The sequence below is a fragment of the Leptidea sinapis genome, chromosome 29 (genome assembly GCF_905404315.1).
Source record: "Leptidea sinapis chromosome 29, ilLepSina1.1, whole genome shotgun sequence".
NCBI lineage: Eukaryota > Metazoa > Arthropoda > Insecta > Lepidoptera > Pieridae > Leptidea > Leptidea sinapis.
The window spans coordinates 8,561,749-8,579,870 of NC_066293.1; the positions used below are offsets into that span (position 1 = coordinate 8,561,749).

General features: G+C 35.5%; 1 protein-coding gene and 1 long non-coding RNA gene across 2 annotated transcripts; one reads left to right on the plus strand and one right to left on the minus strand.

The window, feature by feature from the left end:
* Positions 1 to 3,756: 3,756 nt before the first annotated feature.
* Positions 3,757 to 16,140, minus strand: LOC126973426 (uncharacterized). The gene is made up of 4 exons (XR_007731346.1): positions 16,102 to 16,140; positions 14,822 to 14,901; positions 13,372 to 13,489; positions 3,757 to 3,894 (listed from the first exon to the last, which is right to left on the minus strand). It is a non-coding gene; the product is annotated as an uncharacterized LOC126973426 (long non-coding RNA).
* Positions 8,491 to 11,136, plus strand: LOC126973397 (uncharacterized). The gene is made up of 2 exons (XM_050820652.1): positions 8,491 to 8,707; positions 9,710 to 11,136. Exons 1-2 carry the CDS (start codon positions 8,620 to 8,622, stop codon positions 10,903 to 10,905), a joined length of 1,284 nt encoding a protein of 427 aa, XP_050676609.1. The 5' UTR covers positions 8,491 to 8,619; the 3' UTR covers positions 10,906 to 11,136.
* Positions 16,141 to 18,122: the final 1,982 nt, after the last annotated feature.

Here is an 18,122-nt window from a genome sequence, read left to right on the forward strand (position 1 = left end):
TTTATACTAAGCTTCGCTTCTTTAGACGGCAATGTTTTTGGAGTAAAAACTTCTTTAGCGGCGTTGAACACTTTTCTTGGTATGGGTATAAAACGTTAAACTCGCGTGTCAGGACAGTCGGTGAAATTATGGATGAAAGAATTATACTTCTTACTAATTATAGTTCGGCTATTTCAACTTAGTGACCATACGGTCATTGGACTAGTTTCAGTGGTTGAATTGTTGTCAAGTTTTCACTTCTGCCGGCACTTCCGGAGTGCAACCCGTATTTTTTTATTCATCATGTCTGTTTTCCTATTGAGTGTTGCAACTACAGCAACGCTTCGCACTATCGAGCACTCTCAAAAGTACTGCTTTGGCGTGATGCTTAGAATAGATACCAACTCAGTGGCAGAAAATTAACGTGTTTTTTTTTCTATAAGTTGACATTGATCCAAATTTTATTTATTATCATTTATAGGTAGTAATATTGTTTATTGTTGAAAAAATTTTGAAAGCTTTCGTTTCGTCGTAGTTTTTTAGAAATAATAAAACTTAATTCAGACTGTGTTAAAAAAAATTGAAGGAAGGATAAAGGTACAAATTTACCGAAAAATTATTTAAATATTCTTCGTTTATTGTATTTTGGTTTGAGCTGATGGTCTTGTTGTTGTTTCTAAATAAATAAAACTAAAACTAATGAAGGTACAAACATTGACTATTTAATTTTATATACCACATTTAAAATGTGAATACAATTTCATTTTAGAATTCTAAAGTATACACAAATTTACTGAACAGAAATATACTTTTGTCAAATTTGCAATGGCTTGATCGAATCATTTAATGAAGCAGACATCATAAATGTTTTCGTGGAAATGAACATAATAATTTATCAAAATGAAGAAGACGACATCTTATTTTTTTATTCGATTGCTAACTCTATGAATATTTTTTTTCAACACTGAACTTAGTACACACTCACTCTGCTGGTGCATTTTAAATCTACATAATTCATGTTCCAATTTAGCATCAGCACAATTCGGCATTGTGCGGCGCTGAGTCGCAGCTCTGTAATCGGAAAACTATCCATAAATTTACAGTTCTGTCGAGTAACGAATATAAGAACTAACATTTTTTAAGTAGGCACTTTATCTCTGCATTTTTTCAGGTCTGCATCCAGATCTAGAACTAGGGCAAGTAACTACCATGAGTACAAGATCGGTGAGAAGACTGGTCGTAGAGGGAGAAAGCCGAACAGACGCTGTCCTGACTGTAGTCTTTGTAACATTGAACATGACGATTAAAATGGCGCGTGATGAAAAATAGTCTGTGTGACAATAAATGGACGCGTTTAAAATTACTCTGATAGATTTTTCCTGATTATATTTTACTATAAAAATTATTATTGTGTTTTTATAATGTTGGCTGTTGCAAAGTTTCAACTTTAGTTAATTTATTCGTCTAGATAAAGCCTCTTGCTGTTAGGCAACACATGAATCCAAGTTTATTACTTAAGTGTGCGTGACAAGCTACGTCTTACACTGGCGATACGTATGTCACTGTTTTTATGTGAGTGCTTGGCTGAAAATATAGATTTACAGTTTGCCACTTTTTTTTTCAGCGTGTTCAGAGTGGTGGGTTGTGGCAATGGCTTTTTACTAGCGGTGCCCCATCTCAGGCACCATGAATGAAATGAATAATTAGCTCTAGATTTGTTCCATCGATATACACATACACCATGATTTTTCCGTCGTTTTTTTCGAGACTTAAGATTTTTAAGTCAACCTTCACCTAGCGGAGAACTTTTAAAAACTTAAAACAGGAACTTCTAACTTGTCTTCATACTTAAGGCTTTTTTTTTATGGAATAGGAGGACAAACGAGCGTACGGGTCACCTGTTGTTAAGTGATCACTGCCGCCCATAATCTCTTGCAACACCAGAGGAATCACAGGAGCGTTGCCGGCCTTTAAGGAAGGTGTACGCGCTTTTTTTTGAAGGTACCCATGTCGTATCGTCCCGGAAAGACCGCACAAGGAAGCTCATTCCACAGCTTTGTAGTACGGGGAAGAAAGCTCCTTGAAAGGCTTCATAAGATTATTTAAATGTGACTTTCGGTCTATCTCTCTCTATTATTGGATTATATCTCTTTAAAGGAACTTTCGTCCGTTTATCTTTATGCTCCGGGGAAGCACAGCAAGCACTTGCAATGGACGGCAAAATTTTCCTCCCATTGCTCGGCTTGGTGTACTCACCAAGGCGACTCAGTTGTTAATTTCAAGCCACCGCATATTGTTATAAAGGGCACGAATTTGACCTTATGTGGACTACTGTACCTACTTAACTTTAAGCGGTAGCTACCCAGTGTAAGCTTCATCCATTTAAAGGCGAATAAAGAGTGGCTTGAATCCCAATCGGCTTCATTGTTTGGAGTTGCGCAGAAATTATTCATGATATTGACATGAGAGTGGGTCAGGGATTGAAAATAATACTCCGCTTATAGGAACGAGTCTTTATTTGCGTTTAATTTTTCTGAACCTGCACTTCGCCGGTCTGCCGCTGTTCCTCTTGTGGGCAGCAGTACCTTCAACGCGTCACACCGCACCGAACACTAAGTCTCTTCTATCTTCTTCTTCTTGGAACACTTCCACTTTTCACTACTTCTTTCCTTCTCCTTCTTTACACTTTCCGAGTCAGAATTGGAACTCCGTAGGCCACGCTTAGTACGGCTTATCTGTTCTATTTTCAAAATGATTCTCCTATTCCATCTTTTAATTTAAATTGTACTAGAAAATCCTTTTTTACTATTTTTATACACTACACATTTTCCATTTTTTTTTCTGTTCGATTTGATCCTGAACTTACTAGAAATTCCCATTAACTTTACAAAACCCAAAAATTCCGTACACTGTTATGTGTATCGATCCCGGGTCTACAGCGTCTATAGTAAACACTTTTACGCTAAAGCTACGAGCATTGCTGACGGAGCTGTTGAAATTATCAATGTCTTGAAGTTTGACAACTCTCGTCATGTACGTTGCTGCACGATATGACGTTTGACTAGTCATATACGTCGAAGCGTTGCTACGCGATAATATATATGTTGAACGAAAACTCTGCCGCTAATAGACGCGTAGGCAGAGATTTGCTTCAGTCAATTTTTGAGCGTGATTGTGAGCCTATTTGTTAATTGTATCTCATGATTTCGCTGATAGACATCAGACATAACAAAGACGGGTCATGGCCAAAATATATAATAGATAAAACTGTGTGTGTTGATGTTGGTCTTGTACTCCCTCGTCCTGCAATCTGAAAGGCTAGATCGCTTGAAGATGCGAAAAGCATCGCTTCACTGTATTGTGTCTTCTCTTTCCTGATCTTCCACGGTTATTGTTCTGATGAACTGTTTGACCCAATTCCTAGCACCGAATTCCACAATTTCTTCACAATTCCTCCACCGTGAGGGTGTCTAGGAACCTGTTTCATTATACAACCAATCTGGAGTGAGCTTCTTTGCGCTGAACCTTCTATGCGTTAATACAAGGAATTAGCGTTTAATTCTAGGAGCAGTATTTTAATACAATATAATATATATATCTCATGTTTATATCTGTCGCAAAATAGCCAAAATAATTGCATCCATTTTTTTATATTTAATTTTGTAATAGGTAATGGTATGTAATTTAACATTGTTTATTTTCTGCTCCTCGTAACTGACTGGCTATAAGTAAAGATAGCAAAAGAAATAGGAACTTCACAATTAAATAAAACTCGTATTTGTAAAGATCATTATAATAAGTCGAATGTACAATAATTTCCACGGTTTGGTCTCTATAAAACTTTAAATTGTTGCTGTTTCGTTGGTTGGAATCAGGGACGATTCTGGACAGCAAGTCTGATCCCTTGGGCAAGCACTGTAAAAAACAAGAGTACTATTTTATTCGAAGGAAGTTAAACTTGTGGTTGGATTTGCCCATTTGGGCCCACAACGAAGGTTCATTTGTTCAAAATCAAATAAATAAACATCAGGTGACCCGACCTCTACGCTCATATAACCTCCTCTTCAATAAAGAAAATAAGAAAGAATTACCTGTATAAATATAAAATGGTAAATTGGATGCATCAAACTTAAATCCTTTAAACTCCTATATTTCCTAAAGTTCTTTACCGATCGTTTTGAAACGATTAATCTGTCTATATAGACAGCATCATAATGCAAAAAAACGGGTGTGTTCAGACAGAAGTAAAAACTTGAACATGAACGTTGTGCATTTTTGAATGTTTTGGAATGTGTTGGAAATAATTTCGCACGAATTGATTATTATCAGTATCAAAGTACTAGCATTTTTGTGGTTAAATACAATATTCATGCATAGCGCTATCGTACAAAAAATGACAATTTATATTACATAAAAAATTAAACAACTTAAATTAATTACTAAAACAAAAAAGGATTGTCTGGTTTTATGAGACCACATACACACGTAAGAGTGAAACTTTTTTTTTCACATTATAGACATTTAACTTAAAATTTTTGGAATAATATTACATTAAGGGTATAAAAATCGCTTTATCAATCTTAATTTTGTATAACAACATTTACATTAAACACTGACAAAAACTAACAAAATAGCGTGGAGCTCTGGCACAAATGACTTATAGTCTATACACTACACGGTCAACTGCTGCGAACTATAGGCGTCGCCCGACCGTCACGCGACATGCAACACACAGACGAAAAAGTTTCGAGACGATGTAATAAAAGTTTCACTTTAATATTTAAAGATACTTAATAGCCTTGGAAACAAAGGTAGAGATTGCCTATTCTTTTGAATCCTCAGAAGATTCAGGTTTGTGCGTTTACCATTAAAAAAAAACATTTGTTGTAACACCGCTCTTTGAGACACTTCCCTTCTAGACCCGCCAAGTATCGGAATACTGGGTCTCGAAATCTCGAGCGATTGCTTATTCGACGGTCATCTAGAAGGTAAAGCTAAATTAGCCTCTAAAGATCAAGGCGTTATAAATAGAGCACTGCAATACTTCAAGATACTAGCCCACATTCGAGCGCACTACAAAGCGCAGGTCCGGCCGTATTGCTGTCATCTCTGGTCTGGCACGCCCCAGTATCGATCCATTTGAGCGAGTGCAACGCAGAGCAGCTCGAATTGTTGAGTCTGTGAACGCCTTGATCACTTGGCGTTGCGTAGAGACGTAGCTTCATTGTGTATTTTCAATCGCATTTATCACGGGAAGTGTCCCGAAGAGCTGTTTGACCTGATTGATGATCAGAAATTACGATGTCATATTTACTATCTGGATTTGTGGAGTTCCTTCACAGTGCGATTTTCAAGGAACTTTCTTCAAAGTATAACCAAGCTGTGGAATGAGTTTTCATGTTTCTGTGTTCCTACACAGCACACATACGACGATACCTACGACATGAGCACTCGAACCTTCAAAATAAACCTTTCTAAAAGGCTGCTTTATTTTTATTTTTGACATTAAAGTTTCGCAAAATTGACATGCAATAAAAACTTGGCAACTCCTTAAAATAAAACTATTTTACAGCTTGCACACTCTAGGACTATGCGTAAAAACGGAGCGTTAATACTTTGTTATGGTTACAATGGGCGTGTAGTATATAACTACAAATATAACTTCATATATTATATACGTATATATTATAAACTAAATACTTTCTATCTATAAGCACTACCTACGTAGGTTTTATACTTTCTATCAAAGATGATGTAATTATATATAATAATAGTACTTTCTATCCTCATGCTATATAACCTGCCGTAGAGATAGAAAGTAAAAATCGATCGAAAATCGATAAGGTCGCAGCGGCACGTCACTTGGTTTCCAAAACTATACACGTTTGTGATTTGTGACGTTTGACGTTAGTCTTTTAATTAACCAATGCTTTTTTTTGACGACCTGTATAGCCGAGTGGTTAGCGATCCTACCTACAAGCTAGAGGTCCCGGGTTCGAATCCTGGTAGGTGCAAGCATTTATATGATGAATATGGATGTTTGTTTCTGAGTCATGGATGTTTAAATGTATTTATGTATGTTTATATGAATTTATGTATGTTTAAGTAAGTATATTGTATTAAATATATCATTGTCTTGTAACCCATAACACAGGCTATATATGCTTAACTTGGGGCAAGATAATTTGTGTAAAAATTGTGTCAATATTATTAAGTGTGTCAATATTATGCTATAGACAAAACAACATTTTTTTTTTTTGGATTTTATGGCTTGGTAACGAGACCTTTAAGCCATGTCTTTTTTCGGTCACTTTCGCTTTGAGAGCGCTTCACGACTGTTCACTAACTTCTAAATATTATTTACTGTACTCTTTAATTGTATTTGTACAAAGGCTTGAAATTATGTACATCACTTAACAATTTATCAAGCGGCGGCGGGCGGGAAGAAAGATCATAATCATTGACTTCACTCAACTCACTTGCAAGCACTAATCTGTCAATTAAAAAGCTTTGACAATCGAAAATCAGGTGTTTCATGTCTGCGTTGCTACATCCACAGTGCGAACATTCACTATTTCGAATAATGCCAAGTCTTGCTAGGTGTGACAGTGCAGTATTATGGCCAAAACGCAATCTATTAATGGTGGTGATGTAATCACGAGTGGCTTCAGCAAGTTTGTTGTACCAAGGTCTTGTTGGTAAGTTGTCTTGAATGCTTCCGTACCATTTGCCTTTAATCTTCTGAATCTCTTTCCATAATTCTATCCACAGCTTTTCAATACTTTTATTAATAGAGTACCAATAATCAGTCATAGGTACATCTAATGCATATCTTACATGTATAGCATTAGTTCCCTCAAATGCTGCTTTGTCTGCTCTTTCATTCCCTTTTATACCCTTGTGAGAAGGCACCCACATGAAAGAGATTTCAATACCCATGAGTGAGTATTGGTATATCAACTGTTTGATAAAGAATAGAATATAGTTACTTTTATAATTACAATTTAAGCTATCCATGCCTTGAAGTAAAGTGTATCAGTAATAATAAGAAATTTTGTACAATTATTTACATTGCAAATCTTTTTTAACAGTAAAGATTGAACAGGCATCATGCAATACAAAGCTCTGAGACAATTGTGTTTGTGGGTCATAAAATGCACACCGGGTATATCCATCTCCCTTACTGAACGTTTGTAGAATTTCTATTGAACATGTTATATCCAGGTATTCTAAAACTATTATCCTTACACCAAGTTTCATTAAGTAAGTTTCTCTCAAAAATTTAATTAATAAGGGTTTTTTACTGTTGGCACTTTGAATATTATACTGCGCAATACGTATCTCAGATGTTCGAGGAGAGTCCAAATCCATAATTATGTCAAATGTTTGATAAGTACTTCTTTTATGGATGTAGTAGTGACTGGAGTAGAGTCACCTTTATTGCCCAGCTCCACCAATCCACGGGCCTATGCCCGCATGCCATTTTTATCCAGAAAAGCTGTGTTGGTAATAAAGTTATTGGCCGTGTTATATTGCTTGAATATTACTGCAATTTTATTGGCGTTCAATCGCCGAATAGCCGTCACACCTTTTAACCCAGTGGAGAAAAGATGATTTAGGTACACTGTACTTTTATTTCCCAATTTTTCATTCCTGTTCGAAAGTTCAACAAATACTTTGTACTCTGTATTTGTGGAGTTTTCTGGATACATTCTTATGTAGTTGGGTTTTATAAATGGATACATACTAGAGTCAGTACGCTCATCGCCGCCGCTGATGTCATTGTCCATATTGCTACAGTTCCCGGTTTCACCACCTCCTTGTCCGCCGCCTCCGGCCTTCCGTCGAACACGCTTGGGGTTGGGCGGATCAGGCCCCCCCCCCCGTCGTCATCCATTTTCGTATAATACGATGTCCAAAAAGTTTTTTACTGCACTTTTAGTTCTAAAAACGTAGCGAAAATAAAGAAAAAACGATTTTCTTTCAATTTCCCGCCAATAATCCCTAAGTATCAAGAGCCAATCAATACAATATCATCAAAGAGTATAATAATATATAGGGAAAAGAGAGGCACTCTACTCTCTCTACGCATTATGAGCTGTCTATTTGAAAACTAGCGCCATATGGAGATTGGCCCCGAAAATAACTATATATAAGCTCGAAATTATTATAAAATTCATTTTTAATGTTGTGACGCAATTAAATAACTAACTCTACTTTTTAATGTAGGTATTGCAATTTTATACCATGTTGAAATTGCGCGTAGAGTTATTTAATTTTGTCACAACAGAACATAAAGGATAGATTTAGTAATGTAAATATGCAAAATGGAACAAGAGAGCTACATACACGTGCAAACGCTAGAAGTAGCCGCCATTTTATGACCAGTGGGCAGTGACACAAATAAAGAAAAGTTGAAAGGTTTCAAAGCGAGTGACAGCTGGCAAAGCTTTCATTTTCGGGCCAACTAATAGATGGCACTACATTCTTCAGAAAACGTCACTTTAAGGCGTCTGTCCCACCCCTAAATTACATAGGTACTAGTTTTGTAGATCGGTACGTGTGTTGTTTAATTAATAAATTTAAAGCAGGAATCAATACAAAGTTGTAACTAGTAATCACTAATCGAGTATATTAAAAATGAATTTCAACAGTGAAGTGGTCGATATCACATCAGATGGAGAAGAAGAAGAACAAAGGCAATCAATAGCAGGGACGAATGAACCAGGTATTATTTACAAAATACAAATAGCGGAGACCAAAGAATCAATATTTTTTTTTATTAAACACGCTTTTCTTAGGCCTACAACTTTGTTTTGTTTGAATTAACTCCAAGAATAGAGGAAACATGTAAAATATACACAAAATATTCTAAGAACAGTTGTTATACAAGCTTTGCTTTAAAAATATCCCTGTAATAATAAATGAAATGTTGTTATAATGACATGTATTTAAATTATCAGCCGGTTCATCCTCTAAAATTCTATGAACTAAATATCTAAGCTATGATTACTGTTTTATCACTCACAGCCACCACTACATTGCCATAATACAAGTACAACCTAGTAAATGTCAGTCACTATACACTAGGTTTACTAACTTTTCTGAAAATAGTAAAGTAGCTATAGATTTGGTTTCAGAGAGAGTAAATAAAGTGTATCCGATCTGTCTTTCTTCCCAATAGTCCTTTCTTTTTCAAACAGAATGTACTTTGCCCAACTTAAAGGCCGGCAACACATCTCTTTACCCCTGCTGTTGTGGATGTCCATATGAGGTTGCTTCACCTCTTCCCATAGTGAACCTTTTGCCGATTTGCCTGTCTTAAATAAAAAAAATTGTTCTTTTTTATTTCCTTTCATTGTGATTTTTTTCTTTGTAGCCCATATTCTGGGTATAGCATAAAAGTTAAATAAATTAATGATTTGAACAACACTGAACTTATTATATATAGCCATATTATAGTCTATTTAGTTGTTGTCTACTTTCTCTGCTCACTTCCAAGTTATTATTGTTGTTTTGTTTTTGAATGATAATTGAGTTATTTTCCTGAACCATGTGTTCCTGACACACTGCCCATTGGTATTTCTTAACCCCATCCCATGCTTTTCTATAAGTAAAGATTCTTCTCCTTGCTTTTGTGTCTCTATTACCATTATTAATTATATCTAATTGTAATTATATCTAACTACATTATGTTCATTCTGTCTTAAGATATTAAATTTTATTCCAGAAAAGCCAATTATATCTCTATTCAGAAGACTAATAGACAATGAAAGAGCTGTATTTACAAATGAGCAAATCTTACACTTACTAAACATTGAATTTAATATCAATGTTAAAAATCTACAGCCAGTTGAAATTGACATTTATATATCAGTTATGAAGAGATTCCTCAAAGACTGGCCTCAATGGGACACATTTGACCGAGCCATAAATGAATATAAAAAAGAGAATAATCAGAATGCCATAGAAATGTTGTTGAATTCAAAATATGAGGATTTTAAGTCTTATTTGAAACCAATTGTCGATACAACCACGCAAATGGCAACGAAGCCTGTAGAGGATGACGTAAATATAACAAATTTAGATGATAACAAGGAAAAGCACAGTGATGTTACTCTAGTGATTGAAGCGAACAGGTCTCAGCTCAATAATCTCGTTCTCAGGCACCCAAAGAATTCCATGTTATTCAATGGCAACAAACAGGAGAAAACTATAAAATCATATATATTGCCATTAGACGCAATTCTTAATTGGTGGAATGTACAGATACAAGTAAGGGTGAAAGTAAAACATGACATGATTTTATATTACTCTAGAGAAACCAAACATAAACTGAAGCATACATTAGTGAATAAAGTATTAGGTGTGCAATCACCCTCTCCAAAAGAATCTAGCTTACAATTACAGATAAAGTCTGACAGAAGACACAAAAAAACGGTACATACAAATGTAGTGACAAAAAAATTAAAAAGAATAGCCTCCATGTTAGGACAACCTGATGCCGGTGAAAGTAGTCGTATAATTGATTTTATAGTGAATGAGATTGGTTTTGAAGAAAAACTTGCTGTACCTGCATACTACAAGCGGACCCTAAGTCAATATGCCTACAAAAGATATTTGTATGTAGATAATGCAGACAGTGATGCAGTAGACAAGAAGTATGATGTTCAACTGGAAGAAATAATAACACCTACTATTGAAATGTTTGTCGGTGACTGTGACTTGGGCGGAATGACATCAAGCGAAGTAAATGTGAAATGTATTATGTGTGATGTAACATTTACAGGGAGGCATATTATTCAATTGTTGAATGATCACTTTCAAGAGCATGCATCGGAAAAACCTTGGACATGTTTGAAATGTGGGGTTGAGTTGCCAATGATTGAATTGGCTGATTCCTGGTGGTGCCACTTTCCTTGTTAATGGGTTTAGTTTTTAATTTTGTGCTTAAGAAATGATATGATGTTTTTTTTCTTTTTGTTTTTGTTTTATTTACATTGGATATGATAAGCTAAATGAGAAGATCTGCCAAGAAACTCATTTATCTTCTTTTGAATTGCAAAATATTAAGATCTTATATACCTACAGTAATTTAAAAAATGTATGGTTGCATAATATCTTCAGTAGTTGTATTACAATAAAGATACAACATTATTTTTATTTTTTTATTATAAAGATGGTTAAAATGATCTATTTAATACCTGTATACTACTAATAGTTGATTTATCTGACTGTTGTAGATTTGTTAATTATAATTGATATGGAGCAAAGCAGTTGCACTTAATACTACCTGTATAGCCGAGTGGTTAGCGATCCTACCTACTAAGCTACAGGTCCCGGGTTCGAATCCCGGTGGGTGCAAGCATTTATATGATGAATATGGATGTTTGTTTCCGAGTCATGGATGTTTTATTGTATTTATGTATGTTTAAGTAAGTATAAGTATTGTACTAAATATATCGTTGTCTTGCAACCCATAACACAGGCTATATGTGCTTAATTTGGGGCAAGATAATTTGTGTAAAAAGTGTCAATATTATTATATTAATGAGTTAAAGCCACAGAATAAAAAATAGTAGCACAGAATTTCAACACCATTCAAAGATATAGCTACTTCTGCTGCCCCCTTTTTAGATACAGCTGCAGTGTATTCTCAATGCAATGATTTGATTTCACACACTACAATTTAATGTTGATGTTGTCAGAAAAAAGTATTTGGAACTTATTTACTTACCTATTCAGGTAAAGAGTAATGATTCTTTGAAGTAATGCTTCTTTGCGCGCATGAGGGTAAAAATTAAACGTATGAAATGCAATAATAATAATATTAGAGACCCGATAATGTGAGACGTTTTGGTTCAAGAAAAGGGAGAGAGAGAGTGAGAAAGGGAGATCCAGAAAAAATACACGCTATTGGTTGATGTATTCGTTTATAGCTAAACATTAGAATTTTAGATAGCAAGTCTGTCGCATAACGTCTTGTATTGTAAACAAAGATCTTTTATATGTATTTACATTTTTTTATGAATATAGGAGACTAGACGAGCAGGACGTTCAGCTGATGGTTACGTAAGATGTTAAGTCTCATTTGCCCAGTAATTTCACTAGCTACGGCGCCCTTCAGACCGAAACACAGTAATGCTTACACATTACTGCTTCACGGCAGAAATAGGCGCCATTGTGGTACCCATACTCTAGCCGGCATCCTGTGCAAAGGAACCAGTGGGAACTGGTGAAATGAAAAGTGTTTATCTACAACCTACTCTTTAGTTTACATTGTCAATAATATTTTTTTTAACTCTAACATAGATGAGGAAGATAGTGGAAGAGTTATATTGGACTATAGTTTGGGTTAAACTCAATTTCGATTTCAATGCAGTTAAGTAAATAAAGAAAATAAAAAAAGCAGTATGGCTGGAATACGCGCACATCCGTCGCTGTGAGTGGTTGACAACCGACTAAATGACTGCCTCCAGGTCCCGTACGTGTTTTTATTCCTAAAGTGTCGTGTGACACGCCTGTTTGAATCGTGAATATGTTAGAAAGTTGAGTGGGCGAAAATATTCTCAGGTGCTGTGAACGAGACATATGTGCGAGGGAAGGGATGGCTGGTCCCCGCATCTTTTTTTATGACAAGCAGGATGTGCAGCCGATAGTAATTGATACGCCTTGCCCAGTACAATGCAGTGCCGCACAGGGTTCTTGATTAATCCAAAAATTCTAAGCGGCACTACAATTGCGCTCGTCACCTTGAGACATAAGATGTTAAGTCTCAGTTTGCCTATTAATTTCACTAGCTACGGCGCCCTTCAGACTGAAACAAAAATGCTTACACATTACTGCTTCACGGTCGTAAAAGGCGTTGAGGTTCCTATACTATAGCCGGCATCCTGTGCAAAGGAGCCTCAGACTAGTCTTGCTCGTCAACGGCGCTGCTTGTGGTGCCTGGTCGATCCTGTCTTCGGGGATTTTTAATTTATATTGATAACAAAAAAGTTTAATAGGTATAAATAGTTAATTGCTCGCATAATCACTTCTATCAGATGGTAGATGCAGTAAATACTGCATTTGTTACTGTTTTTGCGAAACTTAAATGTCGGGTTGCGTAGTAAAACTTTGTATAGATAATACTACAAGAAATACGAAAGAAACTGGGATCACATATCATCAGTAAGTATTTTATTAATTTCAGAGTAAAATAACACGAAGCGTATATTACAAAATTTGAAAGATAACATTGAGTGTCAAGATGCCACATCACATCTAATAGTTGCCGTGATAAAAAAAGATTATATAGATTTTAGGTAGTGCGGTGTCAAGTCGGAGCGTAGCGGAGACCAATTCTTAATCTAGGGACCTACCTAAGTGATTTTTTCATTTCATTCATACCTTTTAAATGAGGACCGTGCGTACAAAGTATAGTCTATGGCTCTCGTGCCATAGTCGCAATGTTCGCGACTAACGCAAGTTCCACTGTCACCCATCCCCGTAACACACGAGATAGTAACTGGAACAATAGAGACATTTGAGAAAAAGTGAGTTTTATTCCGTAAAAAAGTTAAAGTGACACTCGAGTTTTTTAACGCCCAGTAATCTGAAGGATTCTGATAAGGACCTAACACGTCTCAGTATTTATTCAATTGGTTTTAATTAAGTAATTTCCTAGCGCAGTGTTTCCAGGACGATACGACATGGGTACCTTAAAAGAAGTGGGTACACCTGCCTTAAAGGTTGGCAACGCACCTGCGATTTGCAGGTGTTGCAAGAGAATGTTGGGGCGCGGTGATCATTTAACATTAGCCGGGCTAAGATTAAATTATCTCTACGCACCACGAGTAAATTATCTCTACGCATTTTCGCGTCTTATCTCGACGTGTCCATTGATAGTTGATACTAACATGATTGCATATTTATTTCGTATCGTTACGTCAAAAGTCTACTTTTGACGTAACGATACGAAATACGATATCTCTAGATAAAAGTTATTTTGCATTACTGTGGTATTTTACTCTACCGACCCTAACATGACGACGTTATTTTCTCATATTTGAACGAATTTTGACAGTTAAAGTAGAGTGATTTGTCGTCCTACAATCTTGGGGACGAGATCGTTTGTCGAGGATAATTTCATTATAATAGTTAAAGATAAAAAATAGAATGAACGAAATCGGTGTTGCAACGTAGGTAAGAATACCATTTATTATTTCGAACTATGTGCCCTGCGTTAAGTTCTTTATTCGATTTTTTTATGGAATAGGAGGACAAACGAGCGTACGGGTCACCTGGTGTTAAGTGATCACCGCCGCCCATACTCTCTTGCAACACCAGAAGAATCACAAGAGCGTTGCCGGCCTGTAAGGTGTGCGCGCTTTGCTTGAAGGTACCCATATCGTATCGTCCCGGAAACACCGCACAAGGAAGCTCATTCCACAGCTTCGTAGTACGAGGAAGAAAGCTACTTGAAAACCGCACTGTGGAGGACCGCCACACATCCAGATGGTGGGGATGATATCGTAACTTGTGGCGTGTCGTGCGAAGGTGAAATTCGGCGAATTCAGGAATCAGATTGATCAGCTCTTCGGAACACTCCCCGTGATAAATGCGGTAGAAGACACACAATGAAGCGACGTCTCTACGCAACGCCAAGTGATCCAGCCGTTCACAGAGCGCTAGGTCCCCGATAATTCGAGCTGCTCTGCGTTGCACGCGGTCAAATGGATCGAGCTGATACTGGGGTGCGCCAGACCAGAGATGACAGCAATACTCCATGTGAGGCCAGACCTGCGCTTTGTAGAGCGCTATAATATGATATAATGAAGATTGGCGAATGGAATCTTACCATTTGCTGTTGTTGCTTGCTCAGTGGTGCCCTCTAGCAGTTGACTCGAAACAAAAATGTTGGCCAAAAGAATGACGGTTCTGCAAATAAAAAACACTAGCTCAGTTTATACGTCTAGATAGACAACGACAGCTGCGAAATCGTCGAAAAAATTGAGGTTCACAGTTAACTTATATTTTGAGTAATGCACGCACACTAACACAAAGTGACATGCAAATCGCGAGTTTAAGACGTAGCTTGTCACGCCCACAAAAGTAATAAATCTGGCCTGTTTTCATCGGTTGTCTAGCAAGAGCCTTTATCTAGACGTATAAATTATCTGAGTAAAAACCTTCAAAAGTAAGTATTTTATTCGCTTTTTCAAGCTAAGTAGTATTTGGCTGCTTTCAAGTATTTTTTTTTAACTTTTTATACTCCTAGAGATTTAAACAATGGATTATAATAAAGCGTATCTGTGATTTGTAAACAGCAATAGCGAAAAAGACGAACCCTGTGTGAGAGTCAGGTAACTATTTTTACACAAAAAACCTAGGTGTGAGAAAGAATCTGAATAGATGCACCGTGAAACCGTTTTGAAACAATTTAGAGTCCATTAGTCTCCTGTCAAATTGGACCGCTTTTTAATTTTAGTGTTTTAATCGTTATTGTTCAGTGTTTTATCGGATAATAAATAGGATAAGAAATAAAGTCAATACAATCACAGGTAAATACTGATTCTTATTTATATATTATTATTTATAATATTTTATATACGTAGTGAACACACTATTTTCTAAAGATTATTTTAATTAAAAAAAATTGTTGTTTGATAGTAAAATATTGTATACGTGCATATGACGCCGTTTATCAATATATTTTGTCATAGTTAAAACCAAAATACTACACGCTTCACTTACTAACATCTGAAAATCTAGCACTCATGCACATTTTAAATTTAGTCTCGCCGTAATGAGGAGAGTGTTTGTCTATTACGCTATGTAAATAATAATAATATTGACACACTTATACACAAATTATCTTGCCCCAAACTAGACAACGATATATTTAATACAATATACTTACTTAAACATACATAAATACTTATAAACATCCATGACTCGGAAACAAACATCCATATTCATCATATAAATGAATGCACCTACCGGGATTCGAACCCGGGACCTCTAGCTTAGTAGTCAGGGTCACTAACCATTCGGCTATATGGCTAAATGACACACCTTCTTTGTTGTTCTCACAATATCGTAAAGGAAAGTATAAATTAACACAAAAATCATACTTACATAGTTATAGTTCTGTACATCTCGACGATTAAAATGACACTAATAGGAAGCTAGAAAACCGATTAATTATCAATTAATTTAATACTTGTTATTGTTTCTAGTGTTATAAACGTGTTTAGACAGATAATAAATTAAATAGCTACTTAGTGGAACAAGTGGCACGTCAACGTCACACATTGTTCGAGACTGGCTCGAGTACGCCCAGTTGGTCGTAGTATTAGTTGCCGCACTTTGCAAGTACGCCTGCGGTATCTAGTTGGAGCGCAGCGGAGACCAATCCTTAATCTAAGTAAATATATTTATTCACTAAGGCCCCATCTTATTGTTTATAAGCAATGCTGCGGTTATTAACCATTTGACCTTATCTGAGCAGCATACACAGATGATATAGCTCAGTATTTGCGTTGGTGCATCTTCACGACGCCCGCGAGTCCAGCGGTGCTATTCACGTCATTTCAAAATCGTTGACATTCAGTTCGGATCATATACAGTATGGTCTGAATGAAATAAATAAAAATATATGTAATACTAGTCCACAGAACTATTGCATAATTAATTATTTAATTAAAAACTTTAAATTTAAAAAGTGAAATTTTCAAACCAAATAAAAATTTAAATAAATATACTTAGAGAGACTATACAGACGACGTACATTGACCTCTGGATAGACCTTTGATTTGATTATGGTGCCAGGTTGACCTATTATAGTTAATATCATTGTATTTGTTGGATGCAATTACTAATTATGACCAATGATATTTAAAAGTATAGATAGGTTACCTAGACAACATTCGGTGTTTGTAAATGATACACAAACGCAACATGAATAATTTAACATTGCAATAGCACACTACATTACGATTACACGTCAAAGAAGGATAGTAAATGCAATTATCGCAAGTGAAAAAGAGATAAGTCTAATTTGCTAATTGCTTCGTATTTGCATAGCAAAAACACAGAATCATTCACTAGATATGATTTTTTACCGTACGCCGTAATTTATGCCTAAAATACGATTAATTCATAAGTTCATGTAATAAAAGTTATAAAGTAGTAAAACTACATTTAAATTAGGTAAATTAGGTGTTATTGATTTAAAAAAAAATAATATTGATTATTATATATAGCTATATTAATTATATAAATTATTTGTACATAAAATAATAAAAAACATACTGACATATCAAAACAAAACCGAAATGTAATAACAGTAAGGGTTCCATTTTTACAATTTTACCAACGACGCGACGGCTCCCAAAAAGATTTATGTTTATAATTATTATTTCCTGTATATTATATGATTTATTAATGTATTTTTGTTAAGGGTTTATTACAATAAGATAACGGGAGAAACAGAAAATGATCTGAATTTCTTCTATTGAGCAGTCTTATAATTTAGTTTCTGGTTTGGAATATGTTCCAAATTATTTAAATTAGTCAATAAGACAACGGTATATTATATATCCTCTAGCAATATAAATACACAATGTACAAGTAATAGTAAACATAATAATTGTAAAGTTATAAACCTGATGCACCAAAATATGCAAGGATTGTTAGGTAAAGAACTGGAACTTATTTTGAATACAAATATTTGAATTTGATCCATTGATTCTTCTGCAGTTAGCAAGGGATATACCAAAAGGGCAGTGTTATTGAAAAAACTCCTACGCAAGCAGATAGCATTTACTGTCTACCTACGTCCGCTACCTACCCTAAAACTTGTTTTTGTAGTTTGATAGTTCAGCTATACGCACTTGTTTATTAAATAAATATTAAATTTCGTATTACATTCACTGCAACGACGCCTTTTTTACTTCATTTCCTAAATTGTCCTAAAATATACTACCTCGATCATCCCGCAGCAGCAACTACCCTGTGTAGTTGCCGTATATTCGGAGTATTATCGTATCGTTCCAAATGTGTCGTTGTCGATTTTGCGAGTAGACCTCCTGGTACATTACATACATTCCAAGATTTAGTACTAATAAAATATCAAATAGCCTGCTATTACTAATCAC

Bases quoted from the DNA above. Each gene is read 5' to 3' on its own strand.
- LOC126973397 (XM_050820652.1), top strand. From the start codon at position 8,620: ATGAATTTCAACAGTGAAGTGGTCGATATCACATCAGATGGAGAAGAA. The intron at 8,708-9,709 runs GTATTATTTACA...ATTTTATTCCAG, and splicing joins AGCAGGGACGAATGAACCAG to AAAAGCCAATTATATCTCTA.